We start from the raw sequence: 18751 nt of genomic DNA, 5'->3' as shown, positions 1-18751 counted from the left end.
CCACACCACGTAGGACCCAAAACTCTGGGCTCAGTTGAGCAGTTCCTGCCCCTTGGATCCTCGGCACATAGTGCCTTTGCTCTGACAGTCCTGGGACATCTCCCTTCCTCCGTCCCTGTTTTCCAGGCTACACGCTCCCAGTTCCTCACAAGTCACTCCCAAACGCAACAATCCTCCTTGCTTTGCCCCCTGCCACACCTACACCACCTCTGAACGTCAGACCAAAGCAGAGGACCCTCCAGCAGGGCTTTAGGAGCACTGGCCGGAGCAGAGCACACACTTCATGTGTTCACACCCTGTCCTGGATCTGGGAGTGAGCAATCTCCTTCCCCAGCATCCCCCACCTCAGTGGTGGCCCCCCTGGACCTCCTCCTCCAGTGGGTCCCTGCCCCACCAGCTCCCTGCCTCTGCCCCACCAGCCAGGCTGGTGCCAAAGGGCATTGTGAGATTCTGAGTTCAGGTTCTGGAGTGGTTTTCCCCTGCTTTGGAGTCTACAAATTGTTAATAAAGCTCTGTGATTCAAGAGAGATCCAGCCTTTGAGGGAAATACCTGAAATGGGGCATTTCAGCAGATCCCTCACACAGCTTTTCCTTGAGATCACTGACAAGTTGCCACAAGGTGCTGGATCTCAGCCCAAAATGGGAAAGCCCTTAGGCTTTAACCTCAAATCTGCAAGGTCAAAACTGCTGCCAGCCAGAAGAGGCCTTTCCCCATCCCTCACCTCCCTGGCCACCACGGCCAGGGATGTTCACACATCCAGAGTGATCCAAGGCAGAAAGAGCCACCAGAAAAAGGATTGAAGAACGTAGTGCCAGAGGAAATGAGAGTCAGCCTGTGGCAGCTGGGGATGAGGTTTCACTGCAGCCATGAACCTGCAGCAGTGAATGACCTGTTTGAGGGCAGGAAGACAGCAGGTTTCCTCTGCTGGCCAGGAGCTGCTGCAGCCTGGAAGGGAAGAAGTGGCAAAGCCCGTGGAGCCAAAGCCCTGAGCCAGCCCCTGCCCCACACCACAGCTCCTTGTGACCACGGGCCGGGTGGTTCTGCTGCACCTCAGTCACGGCACTGCAGCTGCACTACAGGCAGGAAAAACACCTCTGCTGCTTTTTGCATCTCCCCACACCTCCCAGGGAAGGACAACCCCACTGAACACACCAGAACTGCACACAGGTCACTGCACAGAGCTTGTGCTTTTGCTGAAGCATCCCGTGTTTTGCCTTTTTAAGGTAAAAGAGGAAGCAGTGGTGCCCATGGCTGCGGCTGCAGCCTCCTCCCTCTCACCTGCCTGGCGGGGACTCCGGGAAGCCTGACAGATTTGTGTGTCTGCTTATCCCTGGATGGCACGAAGGGAAGGAGTGAGTCAGATACGTGTCTGTGCTGCTGAGAGAAAATGAAATCCTGCTCCTTCATTGCACAACCCCACTGGCAGTCGCATCCGTCACTCTCCCTGCACACACCTCGCTCGGGGCCGGCGGCTGCGAAGGGGAGGAAGGCACATTTACCGGGATGTGGATGGACATCACGGGTCATTAACAAGTCACAACCTCCCCGATCAATCTCTGGCCTGGAGATCAGTGCAGGTCAGGCTGCCCGCCCGCCCTCCCCCTCAGATGCACTGGCTGTGATGTTTCACAATGACCTGTGTGTGCAGGGAGACTCACCCTTTGCAGACACTGTGTGCACTTACCAGAGATTAAAGATGATTAATTGTACCAGGTAGTTCCTGCTACATCTTAATCAAATACACATCATCAGCAAGGCTCCTGCACACACCACACTTGCAGCTGGAGCAGGATTTTATAACTCTCGCACGCTCCACTCTGAGGAGGCCAAGCCAGAAATATCGGCGGTGGGAGCCTGAAGTGGCCAAAACTGTGGGGCTGGCAGACGAGGCTCCTGGGACACCAGTGCCCCTCACTGCCAGAGCATTAGAAGACCAACCTCTGCCCTACCTCCTCTCCCCATCCTCACCTGCATGGTCTCTGCTCAGCTCTGGGGTGCAGGGTCAACGCCACAACCACAGCCACGCGCCACCTGGGAGAGGGGACACAAACCACCAGCAGCCTCTGACCGTGGAGTATTTAGCATCATTTATTTAAATACCTATATTTATGCATTTACAAATTTTCATAGCTCTGTAACTCTTTTTTTTTTCTCCTTTTTCTGCTTTTTTGTAGACAGTATTGCAGAGAAGTCAGCTCTTGTAAAATGAGGTCCATGTATAAAACTATGCAACAGCTCAGAGAAAAAGAAACAAACCGAGTTTCCTTTCATACTCTCTAGAATCAGAAACCAAAGAGAGTGACCGAATGGGGAGGAGGGGGGAAGAGAGGAAGGGGTGGGACAGAGCTACCCCAAACCAGTGGCTCTCTCACAAGCATTACACTCGCCAGTGCTCAGCTACAGGCCCACCGGGATAGGTCACATCTCAGTCGGTGCAACGCCTGTGTGCTAAAGCTTCAGCAGGCACGTAGGTCTACTAATGAAAAAATAGAAGGAAAGGATCCTACACGCTGAGAATGCAAAGCTGGGACAGCCCCGCGCCACGGGCTGAGTGTCGTGGCAGGAAAGGGCCGTAGCAGCCCGCAGCGGCTCACCAGCAGTGCATCCTCATCCCAAACCGCAGTTGGCATAAAAAGTTCCCTTTAAGAAATCTTTGCTTTAAAAAACCCTGGTATCTGAGCTCTTGTGAGCCTCAGCACTTCCAACAAGTCACTTGGAAAAAAATATACCTTCTTGCTTTCCTCATCTGGAAGCTTCAAAGTAACAGCTCACACGTTCCCAGCGCTGTCTCCGGGAGGAAGAGGCAACAGACATGGCATCGCAAGGTATTTACACACATGGTACAAAAATGTCCAAGGGTATGAAAAGAAGAAAATCACCAGTAACACACTTTTGCAGCAGCCTCATTTACACCTGTAATTGGATACCATTTATTACATTGTACTAACACACCAGGTTCAAAGATGTGCACTCCCCTCAGGGCACTCGGGAGTTACAAAGGGATTGTGATTGCATAATTCATATTGCACAATTGTATAAAAACATAAATACTAGCTAGGCTATTTCTCCTCTTTTTTCTTTAAATACAAAATACATGTCACATAGTCAAATAATTCTCTTCAAGTGCAATTCAAGTGCTCTCTTTAGTCCTTTAGGCGATTTTGATAGGTTTGGCACCATGTTCGACCTCCGTCCCGTGCCAGCAGTCCCGCGACACATACGCCCCAAACTGTATCTAGTAGCAGTCATATACATACAGTATAAAAACAGGTTATTTACAAAAGGGCCCGAGCACAGGCAGGAGCAGCCTCAGAGCTGGGAGGCGCCGAGGGGCTCCCCTGGCCTAGGCCGGCTGCTGCGGGTTCACATTCACGGGCGGAGGGTGCCCGAGGAGGCCGATGCGCTGCTTCTGCTTCCTCTGCTCCGTCATCTGCAAAAGGCAAAGGTTTGCTCATGAGGCCCAGACGCTTCCTGTGCGTCAGCTCGCCCCAGGACCCGGGCCCTGCCTTCCCGGCCTCCGACACCCGCTTTGGACGGGCACCACGCGAGAGGACACGGGCTGCGGCGGCCCCGGCTCCCGCTCGCGGCAGGAGCTGCCCGCGGGGCTGAGCACGCGCTGCCCCGGCGCGGGCTGCCGGTTGGAGGCAGGAGCAGGGGCAGGCAGGCAGCCAGCGGCGCTGGCGGGGCGAGCAGCTCGCAGGAGCCTCCCGACAGAAATGCTCTGTAAGCCGTCCAACGCAGACGAGACACGGAGGGCGGAATAAAGGGGCGAGCCCTCGAGTCAGGCTGGGAATACCCTTGTCTTTGCTGGAATCCACTCCAGCCAACAGCCCTCCCCATCCGCCAAAAGCCAAGAGCGAGGCAAGGACGGGAGGTTAACCTCCTCCCTGCCAGACAGCCAAGCCTCTGGCGGCGTTTCTCATCAGATAAAAGAGCCCTCCTCCCGATGGGTGCAACCGTCACCTGAAAGCCCATCGCCGCTTTTTAGGACGGATATTGGACAATGGCCACAGTCCAAGTCCTCGCTCCTTTTGGTTCTTCCCTCCGGCCCTCGGGAGGTTTCTGCCGACTTGCATAAGCCGCCGCGCCACGTCAGGAGCGGCCCCGGCGTGGGCAGAGCCTCCGGCAGCAAACAGCTGCAGCCCTGCTCCTCCGCTCCCGAGCGGCCCACACGTGGGATGACGGCTCGCAGCAGCCGTGCTGAGGAGGATGCCAGGACAGCGCCTCATCCCGGGGCCACCGAGGCGAGGGGAGCCCGGCGCCCACCCGCAGCACCACGGTTGTGCACGGGCGGCTCGGTGGCGCTCACCTACCCCTCTGCTGCAGGCTCCACAGGACCCACCAGCAGCAGCCCCCTGCACGGGGAGAGCTGCCTGAGGATGTTCTCATTTAAGCATAAGGCTGTGAGCCCTGGGGCTGTGCAGCCTGCAGAAGAGAAGGCTGAGGGGGGATCTCAGCAACACTTAAAGTCCCTAAAGGGTGGGTGTCAGGAGGATGGGGTGAATCTTTTTTCTGCAGTGTCCAGCGACAGGACAAGGGGTGATGGACATCAGCTGGAACACAAAACCTTCCCCTGAAACACAAGGAGAAAGTCCTTTGGTGCTGAGGTGAGGGAGCCCTGGCCCAGGCTGCCCAGGGAGGGTGTGGAGGCTCCTTCTCGGGAGGTTTGCAAACCCACATGGACACGTTCCTGTGCCCCCTGAGCCAGGGGAACCTGCTGTAGCAGGGGCTGGGGCTGGGGCAGGGGCAGCTCTGCAGGGCCCTGCCAGCCCCCCTCACTCTGTGATTCTGTGATAATTGAGAGTATTTGTTGTTATGAGAATTAACACTCAGTTCCCTGCAGCTCTCCTCAAACATCTGCACCCACCCTCTTCATTTTTTCCAGTTTTGGATACTTAACGACAAACATCAGCCACTGTAACTGCTGTGGAAGTAACTCCAGGGGAAGGGAGAGGCTGCTCTCACATTTGGTCCATTTGCATTTGCCTAAAGACTCCAGTTTGGGTGATGGTGAGCAGCATCCCTGCCTCTGGCACAGGGGCAGCCGGCCTCTGACCTCGGGGCTGCAGCTCACAAAGCACCTCCTCAAGGCTCCTCCACAGCCCAGGGCCGCTCAGCACCATGCACACTGCTGCTCTCACTCAGCCTCCCCGTGTCTAATTACACCCCTCTCAGCCCGGGGGAAAGGGCTGACATACCGTAATGCCTCTTGAAACCACAATGAAGCTGGACTGCAGCACGGTGCCTCGCTCAGCGCCTGACCCAGGGGAGGCAGAGCTGGTGTTTCACCTTTCCAGGAAGATGCCACAGCCTCACCAGGACAGCTCAGCACCCCCACTCCTCTATGCCACACTTCTGGGAGCCCACTTCCACAAAAGGCTTGTAACACTTCAATGGGAGCAGGGGAAGGGTCTTCCCACCCCACTCCTCTCTGCCACACACACCAGCTACTGCCCTGTAGAACCAGCTGGACTTGGTTTAACTGTTTCTACCATAACCCACGAGCTGGAAGTGCAAAGAGGCAACAAGGGCTTGGTTCACATTAAGTAGTTTCAGTGAGCAAACTGAGCCATGGCTTCACACAGCCAAGGAGCTGGTGCAGGGGACACACACAACAATGGAAAGAAACAACAGTGAAAAGGGGCTGCCACAGGTACTGTGTAGAAAAAGGGATGGAGCACCCTCAGACAGGTGTCTGTAGGAGATGTGCCTTTTAAAAAAGAAGACTAAAGCAACCGAGCACAGAGCAGAGAGAGAACTGCAAGGGCAATGTTGCTGTAATTAATCCTGCAGGGTACATAACGCTTGTCTAGAGGGCACAGGGCTGCGTGATGGAGCAACTTTAATCTCCATCACCTTTGCCTGGAGAGTGAGTCTCTTGCAAAGGCTTTACAGTTGCAGCAACTGCACACCTGAGCCCAAAAGGCAGTGCCAGCTCAGCACAGGGTGCTGCAGGGGAGCTGCCAGCTATGGGAGCAACGCTGGCGGCAGAAAACAACGAACCCAGAGGGCCTGACGTTCCTCTGAGTCAACCTGCAGGCGCCAGCAGCCGTGTGTAAGGGCACAGGAGCACATGGCCTGTTCCAAAGGTGAGCTGGGAGGGAGTGGGGCATGTGTGGAGCACATGGGCTGCCCCACACCAGCCCCTGCCCGCTGCCATAAAGCCAAGTTGGGCAGCAGCTCCAGCAGCGGGACACAAAGGGAGGACACGGGTCCGGCTGCCCAAGGGCAGGGTCCTGACCAGCATCTGCCACCGATGCCTCACACTCCCTGACTTGGGAGGAGGGTGCTGGAAGGGACTTCTGGATGATTACATCTAATCCCCTGCTGGTGCAGACTATTATGTTGTAATCTTTTCACAGAGAATTAAAGTGATCAAGACTTTAATGGCTCTTGGTGCAGCACTTTGTGAAAGCAGGCGTGCTGGATTGCAGCTTCTGACTGCTTCAGTCTCCAGAAACCTGACAAGCTCGAAAGGCAAATGAATGAGAGCTTTCCCTTTATTTAATTACAAGAAAATAAACACAAATAAAAGTTCCCCGAGTTAGTTCCTTTTCCTGATCAGGAGGAGGGATGTGCTGGTTTTGTCCCATAATTGGAGCATCCTGCAGCTTAAGCAGGGCTCTCAGTAATGGTACTTAGGGGAATTCCTAAAAGCTATCACAACATTAATGAAGCTGGTTTCCTCTTTTGCTTTTACAGTCAAATAGCTCTTTAAAAGCTAAATCCTCCATTCTTATTTTCACAAAGAGCGAGAAAGGTTTTCAGTGCTTGGTCAGCCAAGAGCTGCAAGCTTCAGAAGCAAATGCCTTCTGCTGCAGAGCTGGCTGAGGCCGATGGAAAGACTCCTGGTGACTGCAGAGCACTTTAAGTCAGAGCCTTCGGCAGGACCACGCAAGACACATGCTTCAAGATAATTGTTTCCAGGCAAAAAAGCAAAACCGCTACCAGGCAAGTACTAGAGCACAGACAAAAGAGCAACTGCCTCTATTCCCCATCCTCAAAGCCTACTGGAGCAAGGGGGTCCACAGCACACTGTCTGAAAACTAATTACAGCCAAGAGCAGCGAGGTTAGCTGCTCCCCATCCTGCCCTTAATCCCTTCCTTGTGCTCCGTGGGGCGCAGAGGCAAAGGGCCCGGCTCCATCAGAAACACAGGGCGTGAGGGGAAGGCAGCTCAGCCACTCCTGGCTTCCAGAGCCTCCTGTCTCCACCAAGATAAGTGGCTTACCCAGCCAGCAGCAGCCTGCTGGGCACTGGAAGAGCTGTGCCAGCTGTGCTGCACATCACACCTGAGAGGGAGCAGACCAAAGCTCGTGGCTGTTCCTGCCCTGAGCCACTCCACCGACCGCCCTGGGACACCACCACATGCAAGCCAGCAATTCATTCCATTTGGTACCAATGTCTAGATAAACTTGACTAACTGAACCATCTAGCTCAGGTTAGTAACCCATGAAGACAAGGCAGTCACCACAACAGCTCCCACCTGCCAGTTCAGGTGCAGTCGCTATGGACAACACAAAGCCCTGCTGCTGCCCCTGCAGCTTTCACCAAGGCCCTGCTGGGGAGGGGTTAGGAACAACCTCACCATCCCCTCAAGCCTCAGCCAAGCCCTCAAGCTCTTGCTGCAGATCCTCAGAGGTGTCTGCAGCCTTCATGTGCTCAGCAGCAGCAGCAGCACACGCTGCAATGCAAAACACTGCTGTGGGCATGTCTGTGCTGCAGCAGGGCAGCAGCCAAAGGCTGTCTGCACCAGCAGCACGAGGTAAGCACTCAAGTATCTCTCCAGCTTCTCAGGGGGTTTTGAGGTCTGTGCAGCAACACAGCACTGCTGTCAATATCACACCCTCTGCCTCGCAGGATGGTGCTGAGGGCTGGGGGTTAAAGCCTGTAACGACACCATCACACGCTCCCTGTCCCGGCCAGGGCTGCTTCAGGCTAACTGCAGCTTGGATTTTTCTAGCTCAGGTTTTCCCTTTGTGGAGGCAGCAGCTTTGGACTCCCCCAGCTCCCTGTGTGCCAGGCAGGTCAGCAGGGCCACAGGGCTGGGGAAGGACAGCTTAGTTGTTCTTTTCTAAGCACGAGCTACTTCAGAAAAGCTCTGCACAGGGTTTGCAGGAGCTGTGGAGCTGTAAAAGGCCGCTCTGCACACCGGGCCTGCAGGTCCTTGGTCCTGCCCACAGCAGTGTGCAGCCACATGCTCACAGCCAGCCCTCCCTTACCTGATCTTTGAGCTCTGAGAGCTGCCCAGAGAGGTTGGTCACAAGCTTCATGGTGGACTCCAGCTTCTCCTGCAGGTTCCTCAGCTCGTTCTGCTCTCCCTCCGAGTCGCTGCTCACGAGTGACATGGCCCGCATGCGGGGGAACCAGTCCAGGTTTCTCTCCTGAGAATCACACACGAGTTCACAGTCAGCATTTGGCAGATGAAAACCTGCAGCCCAGTGCCTGAGCGCAGACACATCTTGCTGCCACTCTGACACACAAGCTCTGTAGTTATTTTCATTTGCATCTCACTGGAAAGTTTTCAGAACTGCCTGCTAGAGGCAACGAGGCACTTCAGACACAGCTACCCAGAATTAAGGCTGTTTATTGCTGGCTTTTCCTCTCCAGCAACTCACTCTCCTCAGCCATCTCTTCTTCAGCCACACTTCAGTGCAATACACAGGCACTGGACGTGACACCAGCTCAGATTCCACGTCTGGAGAAGCATTTTCCAGCACTAGCTATCTGCTGCCATCTTACAGTCTCCCACTCTGGCCTTGTTGAAGATCTGCTGCTGATAAAGCTGGTTTGCTGTTTTGGTCAAGCGAAGCTTGGCTCTGCTTTCTAATGACAGAAACCACGCTCTACCTGGAAGTACTTTCATGGTTGAAATACTTTGCTTTTAATGACAAAGAAAATAGAGAAAAAGGGGGGGAAAAGATCCCATTCTGACTGGTTCAGGCCGAAGTGTGGCACAGATCAACTTACAGGGAGGTGCTTAGAAAAGTTTTCCTTTGGGTGTGCAAGTTCTCTGTTATTCCCCACGTTACAGTCTGGAAGGTCAGTGGACATGTGCCCAGCTTTACTAATATATCCCCAGGGGCTCACACACACACTCACATACATGCAGTGACATTAAAAATAAAGGCAGGAGCGGAATAGAAAGCCACAAAAGAGGAGGAGGGGTGAGTACCACATCTTGACACCTTACACTGCACCAGCAAACTGGTTTCCTATCTAGTCTGGTTCTCCTCCCACGCTGGAGATACTCTCTGAAATGGAAGTTCAGCTAACTCTGGATGAGGTCAGGATGTGTGCACTCTCACAGGTGACGCTGCAATAGCTGTAATGTTTCAAACAAGGCAGGTGAAATGGTCGTGGGCTCCTGGATTAACAGTGTCCCGAGGCAGAGGCTGATGGATAGCACTGACCCAAGGCTGCCAGGCTCTGCCCAGGGCTTGCTCTCACCTACACCTTCCTTCTATGGCACTGCAAACTCTTTGGCTTTCTGCCTTAATCTCTACCTCGGGGCAGCTCCCCATGTCTCTGCTCCCCTCCACGCTGGCTCACTCCCAGGAGTGGGCTGTGCAGCTCTGTGGAGAGCTGCACTCACGTCCCTTCTGAGGTTCAGACGTGATGCCAAGACTCATCATCTGAGATGAGCTGCTTCTGATGTACTTGGAGTGTGCTGCTGCGGAGATGAAAGGCAGCACGCGGGCCCTTTCCCATGCCGAGCACCACAGGAGTCCCACATGATGCAGAGCTGCCAGGGAGGCTTTCAGGGTTTTTTTTCCTCTCCTGATCTCTGTTTACAGGGCAGATGGTTTCTGCTAATAAAAGAAAAAGTACCAAAAAAATATGCCTTTATCAAGACAAGTGCCAAAATATTGTGGACTTTGGGAGACGACAGTGCCACAGGGAAGGTTTAACAGCAGCACCAGGCACCGTCGCTGCGTTCCTCCGGCCTCCTTAGGGAGGCGAGGGCAGGCTCCTCGCTTCTGCTCAGGTCCAGCACCTCCTCCACAAAGTATTTCCCTTCCCCACCCAGGAAAAACAAACTGAACCAACTGCTGTTCCCCTCTCTGCTCTCCTCCAGGCGAGAGGTTTCCAAGGATAAGGCAAATCAGACGAAATGTAATTGCTGTGTGCTGGTTTGCCTGGACTCTCCGGTCCGGGACCTGAGGTTTCCAGGCAGACAAAAGCAGAGCCCTGAAGCTCCTGCCCAGCTCCTCCCCACTCCTCACTTGCTGTCCAAACACTGGTTTTTGCTTGCTCCCAGGAGAGAGCAGTCCCCAGAGCACTCCTGGGCCCCATCCTTGTGAAGGAGATCAAGGAAGCCAGACCTGGGGACATCAATCTTTCCCCACCTGCAACATTTTGTTAGTACCTCAAACCTTTTCCAACGTCACTTTACAATACAAGCAAATGCTGCAGCTGCTGCAGAGGCTGCAGCTTGATCAGTGCAGGCAGGGAAGGGGATGGGCAGTGTTGGACTGGTGAAATGGGAGCAGCAGTGCTGCCAGCTTCGGCAGGCTCCTCAGGACTTACACACTCACGAGCTGTCTGAAAGCCCCAGCTCTTGAGCTCACTCGAGTATGGGAAAGCTTGGCTTTCACTTGCTAAAACAACAAAGTGCCTCTCTGGTTCTCATGGGAATGGTAAAAGATTAATAACAGAAAAGCTTCATGTGAACTCCACAAGCTGAGAAAGGAGAAGGCTAACGAAAAGGAGACAAGAGTCACAGCCCTCCAGGCAGTGCCCTGAGCTGTGGGGACAGGGCTCACCCCAAGCCAGGTCCTTCTGTGAAAGGGTTAACAGGGGCACCTGGAAGCCCTGTGTGCAGAGACAGGCTTAGGGAAGGACCTACACATCAATTTGCCAACCCATGTCTCTCCCATTTACATTTCATGAAGTTTGTTGGCACAACTCAAATCCACAGCTCACCTGACAGTGACAATTTACCATGCAACAAGAAACAAGGGCACGTCACCCAAAAAGCCATGGCAAGCACCATGGGGTGAGGAACTACGAGGCAGGTCCGTGGGTAAAACGGGCACCAGTGAACTCACTGAACCGTGGTGGGTGCTGGGACTCCCCGGAGAGGGCAGCAGGGACGCTGCCAGCACGCAGGGGCACACCTCTTCCTCCTCCTCCTCCTCCTCCGCACGCACACTCACAGCCCCTTTGCGTGGGAAACCTTCAGCCTCTTCCTCCAACCTCCGCCAGCGCCGCAGCGAGCAGCTCGAGAGGCTGGATGTGGCAGCTTGCTGCAATGCAGGCTGCATTGTGCTGGGGGTGGGATGGGGGCTCCTCCTGAATCAGTAGCACGGTGGAAGCAGAAACCAGCGGGAATGCAGAAAGGTCAGTGGCTGCAGGGCCTGTGGGGCCGGGGCACGGCCATTCCCACTGCCTCTGCCCACCGTGGCTACTCAGGCTGCAATGAAAGATTCATATCTCCATGGTCTAGTTTCTGCTGAACTTGAACTGAACACCAGGGTGCCTTTGCACACACAGCCTTACATCTTTCACGGGGGATCGGCAGCGGCACTGAGCGAGCGGCAGAGGGAAAGGCTTCCTGTGGATCCCTGTTTCTGACTGCCCCACGTATCCCCGTCCCTGGCTGCCCTGCAGACCCCTGTCCCTGGCCGCCCCATGGATCCCCGTCCCTGGCCGCCCCGCAGGGATGCGCGGGCCGTGCCGTCCCGCGGGCGCAGGCGCCGGGATGCCGCCCCGCACTCCGCTCCCTCTTTCCCGTCACAGGCGCAGCTTCTGCTCGAAGAGCCGAGCAGCCGCGGGCGCTGGCGGAAGCCGCCTCGCCGCAAGGGCCGGGTTTCGGGTTAGCTCTCTTCTAGGTAAAGTTGGAAAAGTCCCTCGTGTGCGGCAGAGCTCATTAAATCTCAGACACGGGGGCGACGCTGACCGTCCAGCGCCGACACTGCGGGAAAGGGGAAGCGGCGCTGCGTGATGCGGCTGCGATTCATTCTGAGAAGCGCCCGCTGCTCCCTGCCCCACGCCTGGTTCTAAGAAAGCTCTGTGAGGCAACCTGAGCCGTGCCAGGACAGGCAGCAGCTCTGCTCCTGCGGCAGGAGGCGGCGGGACTGGGACTCAGCCTCACCTCCAGCCACCGCTCCCTCTGCTGTTGCTGCTCATTCAGCTGCCCCCGTGCCTAATATTTATGGGGCACTGAAGGGACAATTCAGTGCTCATCTAAATAAATGCCCGAGGCTGCCCAGGGAGCAGCATTCAGCAGGGGAAGGTGGCACAAGCAGCTTCTGTCACGTCTCCTTAGAAATCACAGCCACAAACAGCTTAGTGAAGGGCTTCGAAAATTCATCCTTTTGCTCGTCTGTGGCGAGATGAAACTCCTCTTGGTTCTTCCCTGTGCTTCCTGGAAAAAGCCCCCACGTCAGCTTCTCTCTTCTGCAAAGGGCTCAGCATCACTTCTTCCACCAAGCTACACTTCTCCCCTCGCCATGAAAACCACACTTGACTTGTGCCCCCTCCACACGAAGGGCGTCCCCAAATCCTCACAGCTGTGACTTGGAACAGGAAGCTGATGGTAAGGTTAATGGTATAAAAAGCTCCTTTTTCAGTGGTACCACTGACTAAATACCCAAGTGGCTTTTACACTGCTGCAGAGCAGGGAACCTGAGTACAGACAGCATTTCCAGAGGTGGAAGATGACCATGTCCCTGTATGAGATGCCCTCCCCATCCATCCCTGTGACAGCTCTGCTGTGGCTGACTCAGAGCCCGGCTGTGTTTACCAGCACTGAGGTTACCCCCTGCAAACATCCCCCAGCCTGGTGTGCCTGAGGTCCTGCTGTGAACCCCTGAAGGGTTTCCTGCAGCAGTGTCGCCCCTCCACAGCAACCTACTTCTGGCTGTTTGGATCTAAGGCTGAAGGAGGACGTGTTACACCACCATCAGCTGGGCAGGACGGCACAAAGAGGTGTGTGAAGGCTTCACACAGAGCTGCTGGCGATGGCTGCAGTTCCCCCACCTACCCCTGCTGAAGGCAGCCATGCAGCACTTGGCCAGGGTGCTCCCAATGCCAGCACCAGCAATGACTCAGGGGTGGCCACCTCATCTCAGCCCTGGGCTACCTCCAGTGGGGCTCTTTCCTCCTGGCCAGCATTGCAGACTGAGCGGTTTATTTACCCCAGCACGTCACCCTTGATGGTTTCCAGTTGGAAAGCTTCCTCCTCCCTCCCTGGTGTGTGCTGGCGGTGCCCCAGCAGCGAGGACACGGTGTCCACCCTGCAGACTGCTTTGGGATCCACCCCAATCCCAACACGTTATGGAAACAAACCATTGCCCAGCACTGGGCTGTTTTCAGCCACCCAGGCCCTTCTGCCACGTGCTCAGTCACAGTGAAACCCTTGACTCCCCAGCGAGGACACTACCCTGCTATTCCCAGCACAGATGCCTGCCCAGGTATCAGGGAGGACGCAGAGCTGGGGCAGGTGAGGGTAAGGGCAGCGAGAGGAGGGTTTTCCTGCAGCACGCTGCAGGGCAGCCTGCACAGCTCCCGAGGGAAGGGCACGCTGCTGCTGCGTGGGGAAGAGGAGGCTGACCAACCACTTCACCCCGTGCAGCCTCTGCTTTGCAGCTTCATGCCAATTTCAAGGGTGGAACAAGTTGCTTTGTTATCTAAATACAAGGCTCGGGACCATGCCTATGACACAGTGTTTCCAGCAGCCAAAGTCCTTCTGCCAAACACACCTCTTGGCTCTTCCACGCTTCTGCTATTATTTATTTTTTAACCCTGTAATTATATTAGCTAACCCTGGTAAAGCCTCTCAAGATGCAGCTTGTTGAGAAGATACCACCAAATAAAGCACTGTCAGCTCCAGCTCAGACCCTGACCTCCTCAGCCCTCCTCCTCTTCTGGCTTGCACCTGGTGGTGTTGCAGCCAGGAGCTCTGAAAGCCCATCTTCCTCCTCACCTACAACTGAGCAGCTGGCAATTGGTTTGGGAAGTACTGATACGAGAAAGCCTTTCTATTTGACTTCGCCCCAAAGCACAGGATTTCCAAGGAGAAGTCACACACGAATGTAACCAAGTCTCTGCTGCTTTCTCAGACTGGAACTCCAGCTGTATGCACGTCGCTCACCGATGCTGGGATCACTAAACCCATTTTGAACCGTGTTTAAACCTCCATTTTATATGAAGAAGTTAATTAGGGCACAAAAGGAGATCTGTAGGCTTCACTTCCATTCCAAATTCCTTCAGGGATATCTGCACCATCTCTCCTATTTATAAATGACACCATCATCCAGTTGGAGACTCGGGACTCCGCGCTCTCAGCCTGGACATGTGAGCTTGGGCAATGCCTTACACCTCTCTACCTTGCTGTTGTAATAAGGTTAATGACATGTATCCTGCTTGGTGCAACACTAGATTGAAAAAAAAACCTGTGTCAACTGTAAGATCTGGTTAGGAAGCTTTGAGCTAAATCTTCTCCAAACAAGCCTTGGTTCTGCAGCCTGCACATCTGCCTGCAGGAAGTCACGTGCAGCTCTTACCCACGCTGATCACACGCTGCCGTGAAGGTGGGGATGCAAATCCCCACGGCAGGGTGTGCAGGAGGTGCCTATGCAAACGCCTGCAGCATGCAGGGCACGCTGCAGCTGCATGCACGGCAGCTTCAGAGCACACACAGCACCGAGGCAGGCTTCTCTGTACTGAGCTTCAGAGGAGGAATGTTGTACACGGCCCAGATGCCTGCGAACAGCTGTCTGCAGCAGCCCTTGGCCCAGGCTCAGCTGTACTGCTGGGCTGCTGCTAGGGAGGCTGCCACAGGAACTGCAGGCAGAGGCAGAAAACTTGGGAAGAAATTCTCAAGACAGGCTGAGGAGATAAGACATTTAAATGAACTAATCTGCAGGGAGTTGCACCGAGTTCACATTAGTCACTTGGGCGTGGATGTCAATGTCTGGCCAACACGATAAGTGCATCCCCCCACCTCCTACACACATGCTATTATTCAGACATCACCTGATCTTCCCTGGTGACTCCAAAGCCACCCAGCAGCTGAACCCTACCCCCTTAGTTCCTGGGAAACGTGGGAAGCTCTGGACTACCAGCTCTGCAGCACCATCAGCATACTTTCCAGATAAACACTTCTCAAAAGCCATTGATCCATCCTGAAGCCTCACTATCTGAAGTGCACATCTGCAGTGATTTAGGCAGATGAACAGCAGTCAGGTCATCAGGAGGGCTTTATAAACACCAACAATTAAAGACCATCTCCCTTACCACTGATGTTTTCTCAGTACTGTCCATGCTATTAAATAGACACTGGGAGGTGGCTCAAGAAGGCACCGAAGGTGAGCAGCTTCAGATCAAGCTCCTGTTTGGCATCTCCCAAAATCCATGAGGTTATTGACCTCCCCAGTGCTGGCAAGGCCCTGGGGACGGCGGGTGAGTCACGGCAGCAGCTCGGGCGTGCACGCAAGCTCAGCTTCCACATCAAACAGAACCAGCAATCCCATTTCCCCCCTTGCATCGCTCTAGCAATTCCTAGCAAAGATTCTTCAGATATCCCAAGTTTTACATCATATATCACAGGAGGCACACGTTCCCCTTCCTGATGAGAGTGACTGTTATCCCTATTGACAGGGGGAAAGGCTGGTGATGAATTCCAGGCCTCTTATCAAGGGTCTGGACTTGCAGCTACCAGAGCACCACAGCCCCACGCACCCCCTGGGCTCTGCAAACACAACCAGTCCTGAGATCACAGGCACCAGACACATACTGGTACAACAAAAACATTGTGGAAGTCAGTGTTACAGATCAGTACCATCAGTGCAGTCTATGAAATGTGATTTGGTCAGATCACTGGGGTTTAATTGTTATTTTGATCAGGTTTGCAGCACTCAAAATGCTGCTTAAACCTGAAACCCTGCAAGATGAACTGTTGACTTCTCTCTGCATGCTGTGGTTTAACTTAATGAGCTTCTATTCATGAAGAAATACAAAATTCACTCAAAAACTATAGTTAATCATTGATTTTCAGGCCTACAATGTCTTTCAATGCTGGGTCAGATGCCTGCAGGCTACAAGATGAGTTCTTCTGGGCCAGGCTCAGCTCTGCCATCCCGAGTACAGTGGAGAGCCCCAAAAATCACCTTTCTGAACACATTATTTTTAGACTAGAAAACATCAAAATTCAAGATCACTCTTAAAGCTTCTGAATATTCACCAACTGGCATGAGTGAAATTGTCCAGGGATCTTTTGACACCACAGCACTTGAAATATCTTTAAAGCACCGTACTAGCAGCACTGGATGCAGCTCAGAGCTGCTGGGGGTCAGAGCAATACTCTGTTGGGAGTCAGAGCAAAGGTGGAGTGTGTTTGAGGTGCATCCTGTCATCACAGTATGATTGGAAGCACATTATATTTCCTACCCTCAGCTACTAAAAATGGGTATTGATAGCAGTTGGACAATGGCACCACATGGCAGGGCATGGAGAAGACGTGCCCCATCTGGGCTGTTATCACAGATGCTAGAGTGCCACCTTCAGTCAGGAACCACGGGGAGAAAAATCCCCTTTCCAGCTACCCACGGTGTGAACAGGCTTTCCAGGAGAGTCCTGAGCTGCAGACCTTAAGCAACCACAGGTTCCCATTTGCCCTTTGCACAAATACAAATACCAAGCCAAACCACATTGCCAACAGTTGAATCTCAGCTTGGAACCACTGACATATTTAAGGCTTTTCTTTTGCCTATCCTTCTAGAGTCATGGGATGAAAACAGATGGGTTGAGTAAAAGGTGAACCATGCCTCAAGTTACAACTAGATACATCTTAGGCAGAAAAAAGGGTTTCTGACTCTTTCAGAAGTATCTGAAACAGCTCTGGTAGAGAAATACATTCACCACGGTTTGCACTGAGATGTTCCAGACAGGAAAGAATAGTTTTAATGGTAAAGGACAACAGAAAGAAATTGCTTCTGATTTTCAGAGCAAGCTTTGCCAGATCAGTCCCAAGGAACACTTCAACTGCAATAGGCTGAGGAGAACCACGGCCCTGGGGCAGCAGCAGCCCGAGCTCATGCCTGGGCCAGGCCATGGCAGCCCACTGGTGTGCAAAGCCCATCTACTTCCTACGCCACAGCTCAGCTGGTTTCAGCACATTCCCAACAGCAGTGCAGTGAGACCCTGCCATTAGCTTTCAACTTAAAACTGGCTCATGAATCCCAAAAGCCACCAACTCCAAGACATAGTCCAAACCTCTGCCTGGAGCATGGTTCCACACAATTGCACCCGCACGAGACACTCTGCACACCATCATCCCCGTTCCCATTCAACACACAGTAATCAGCCCTTGCTGGCCCTTCTCTGCATGGGAATTCTGATACAGCTTCTCCAGTTTTTGCATCTATTAAGCCTTTCCAGTGACTAGTTTTTGGTTCTTATCTGATTTCTGCTGTTAATCTGAAATTATCATCTCTATTAAATTGCTCATTAATTGAATCTTTTTCTCCTTGAACTAGTTTTAACACAAACACAAAATCATCTTTTCCAAGCAGAAACATTTCAGAGAGCACAAGGCTTCCCCCTGAAGTAATGCTTCCTGCAGTGGGATAAATAAAGGGAGCCATATAATCAGTCAGACTGGAAAGCAGCAGTGATGTACTTGGTTATCTCACTGTGCTAATCCTCTATCAGGTGACTGCTCACAAGATGTCTTTAAGCCCTCATTACAGAGGCACAAATCCAGAACCAGGACACAGACTGTAGTGACCCCAAAGTAACGTGTTTAACCTCCAGGAGATCTTGGTGGGATTTCCAGCTGACTGGGCCACGACAAATCGCCCACTGAAAGGCAGGTTGTACTCCCACAGCAGAAAAGAGATGCAGACAAACAGGAAGAGTGTTCTGCTCTTTATTCTTCTGAAGGCAATTAAAGAACTAATTGAAAAGTTATAAATCAGAAAGAGCTTTTGCTAACCAGCCAGAAGACACTCAAAGTAGTAACTGGGGTTTAGGACCTAATTGCAGGAGGTCTGAACCTGTAGCTTGGCAGAGACCAGGCTTTTAATTCTCTCTGTAAAAGGCCTTACGATTGAGCACATGTTAAATTTACCTTTTTACAATAATGAACTAAAATCATACGACAACAAACCCTACAAGTCAGTTTAAGATATCTACACTGGGCCAAGTTATAACCTGTTTGGCGTACCTCAGACACTTCCACTGGCTTGAGAACGTTCTCCTTTCAACGTTAGTCTTCAAAACAGAATGGATTTAAATCCACGGGGCCTACCCAGCTGTCCCTGCTTGCTGCCACCCACTGCTGTTATCTGTTGAAGGTGCTTCTAAAAGGAAAGGCATTGGACGAAGCCTATGGCTGTAGAAAAAGGTCTTACTCCCAAGGAACTGAGACACAGAGCGCTGTACTTAGCAACCAAAGCACAAAACTCCACACTTACCTTGATCATTTCTGCCACGTAACTTTCTGGGCCCGTGTATTCTGTTGAATCTTTTACTTTCACTAAGACAATGAAGCACAAGTAATGCCACATGTTGTGCTCTTCTTTGATGTGCTCTTCAAATGTGACTGTCTTGTTATCAAACTTATCTCTTTCCAAACCTGCAAGAGTCACACGTATACAACCCTTAGTATTCATTAACTGGTACTAAGTCAACCCTAAGAACCCTAAGAACAAAACTTGTTTCTGTGGTTCGTTGCACTTCAGAACACTCACAACCATCCTCAAATGAACACAAATACCAGGGACAGACATTGAACACAGTACCA

General features: G+C 52.9%; 1 protein-coding gene across 1 annotated transcript in view; it reads right to left on the bottom strand.

Annotated features, from left to right (window-relative positions):
* Positions 1-2071: 2071 nt before the first annotated feature.
* The window catches only part of ITPR1 (inositol 1,4,5-trisphosphate receptor type 1), a 174669-nt gene continuing 157989 nt past the window's right edge, over positions 2072-18751 (bottom strand). Inside the window, exons 56-58 of the mRNA XM_062008420.1 lie at positions 18423-18583; positions 8223-8384; positions 2072-3431 (exon numbers count right to left, since the gene is read on the bottom strand). Coding sequence (XP_061864404.1) covers positions 3345-3431; positions 8223-8384; positions 18423-18583 — 410 coding nt within the window. The 3' untranslated portion in view covers positions 2072-3344. The remainder of the gene's footprint in view (positions 3432-8222; positions 8385-18422; positions 18584-18751) is intronic.

Source organism: Colius striatus, chromosome 15 (genome assembly GCF_028858725.1).
Source record: "Colius striatus isolate bColStr4 chromosome 15, bColStr4.1.hap1, whole genome shotgun sequence".
Lineage (NCBI taxonomy): Eukaryota > Metazoa > Chordata > Aves > Coliiformes > Coliidae > Colius > Colius striatus.
Note: the sequence above shows the minus strand (reverse complement) of the source record. Positions and strands in the feature narration are given on the sequence as shown.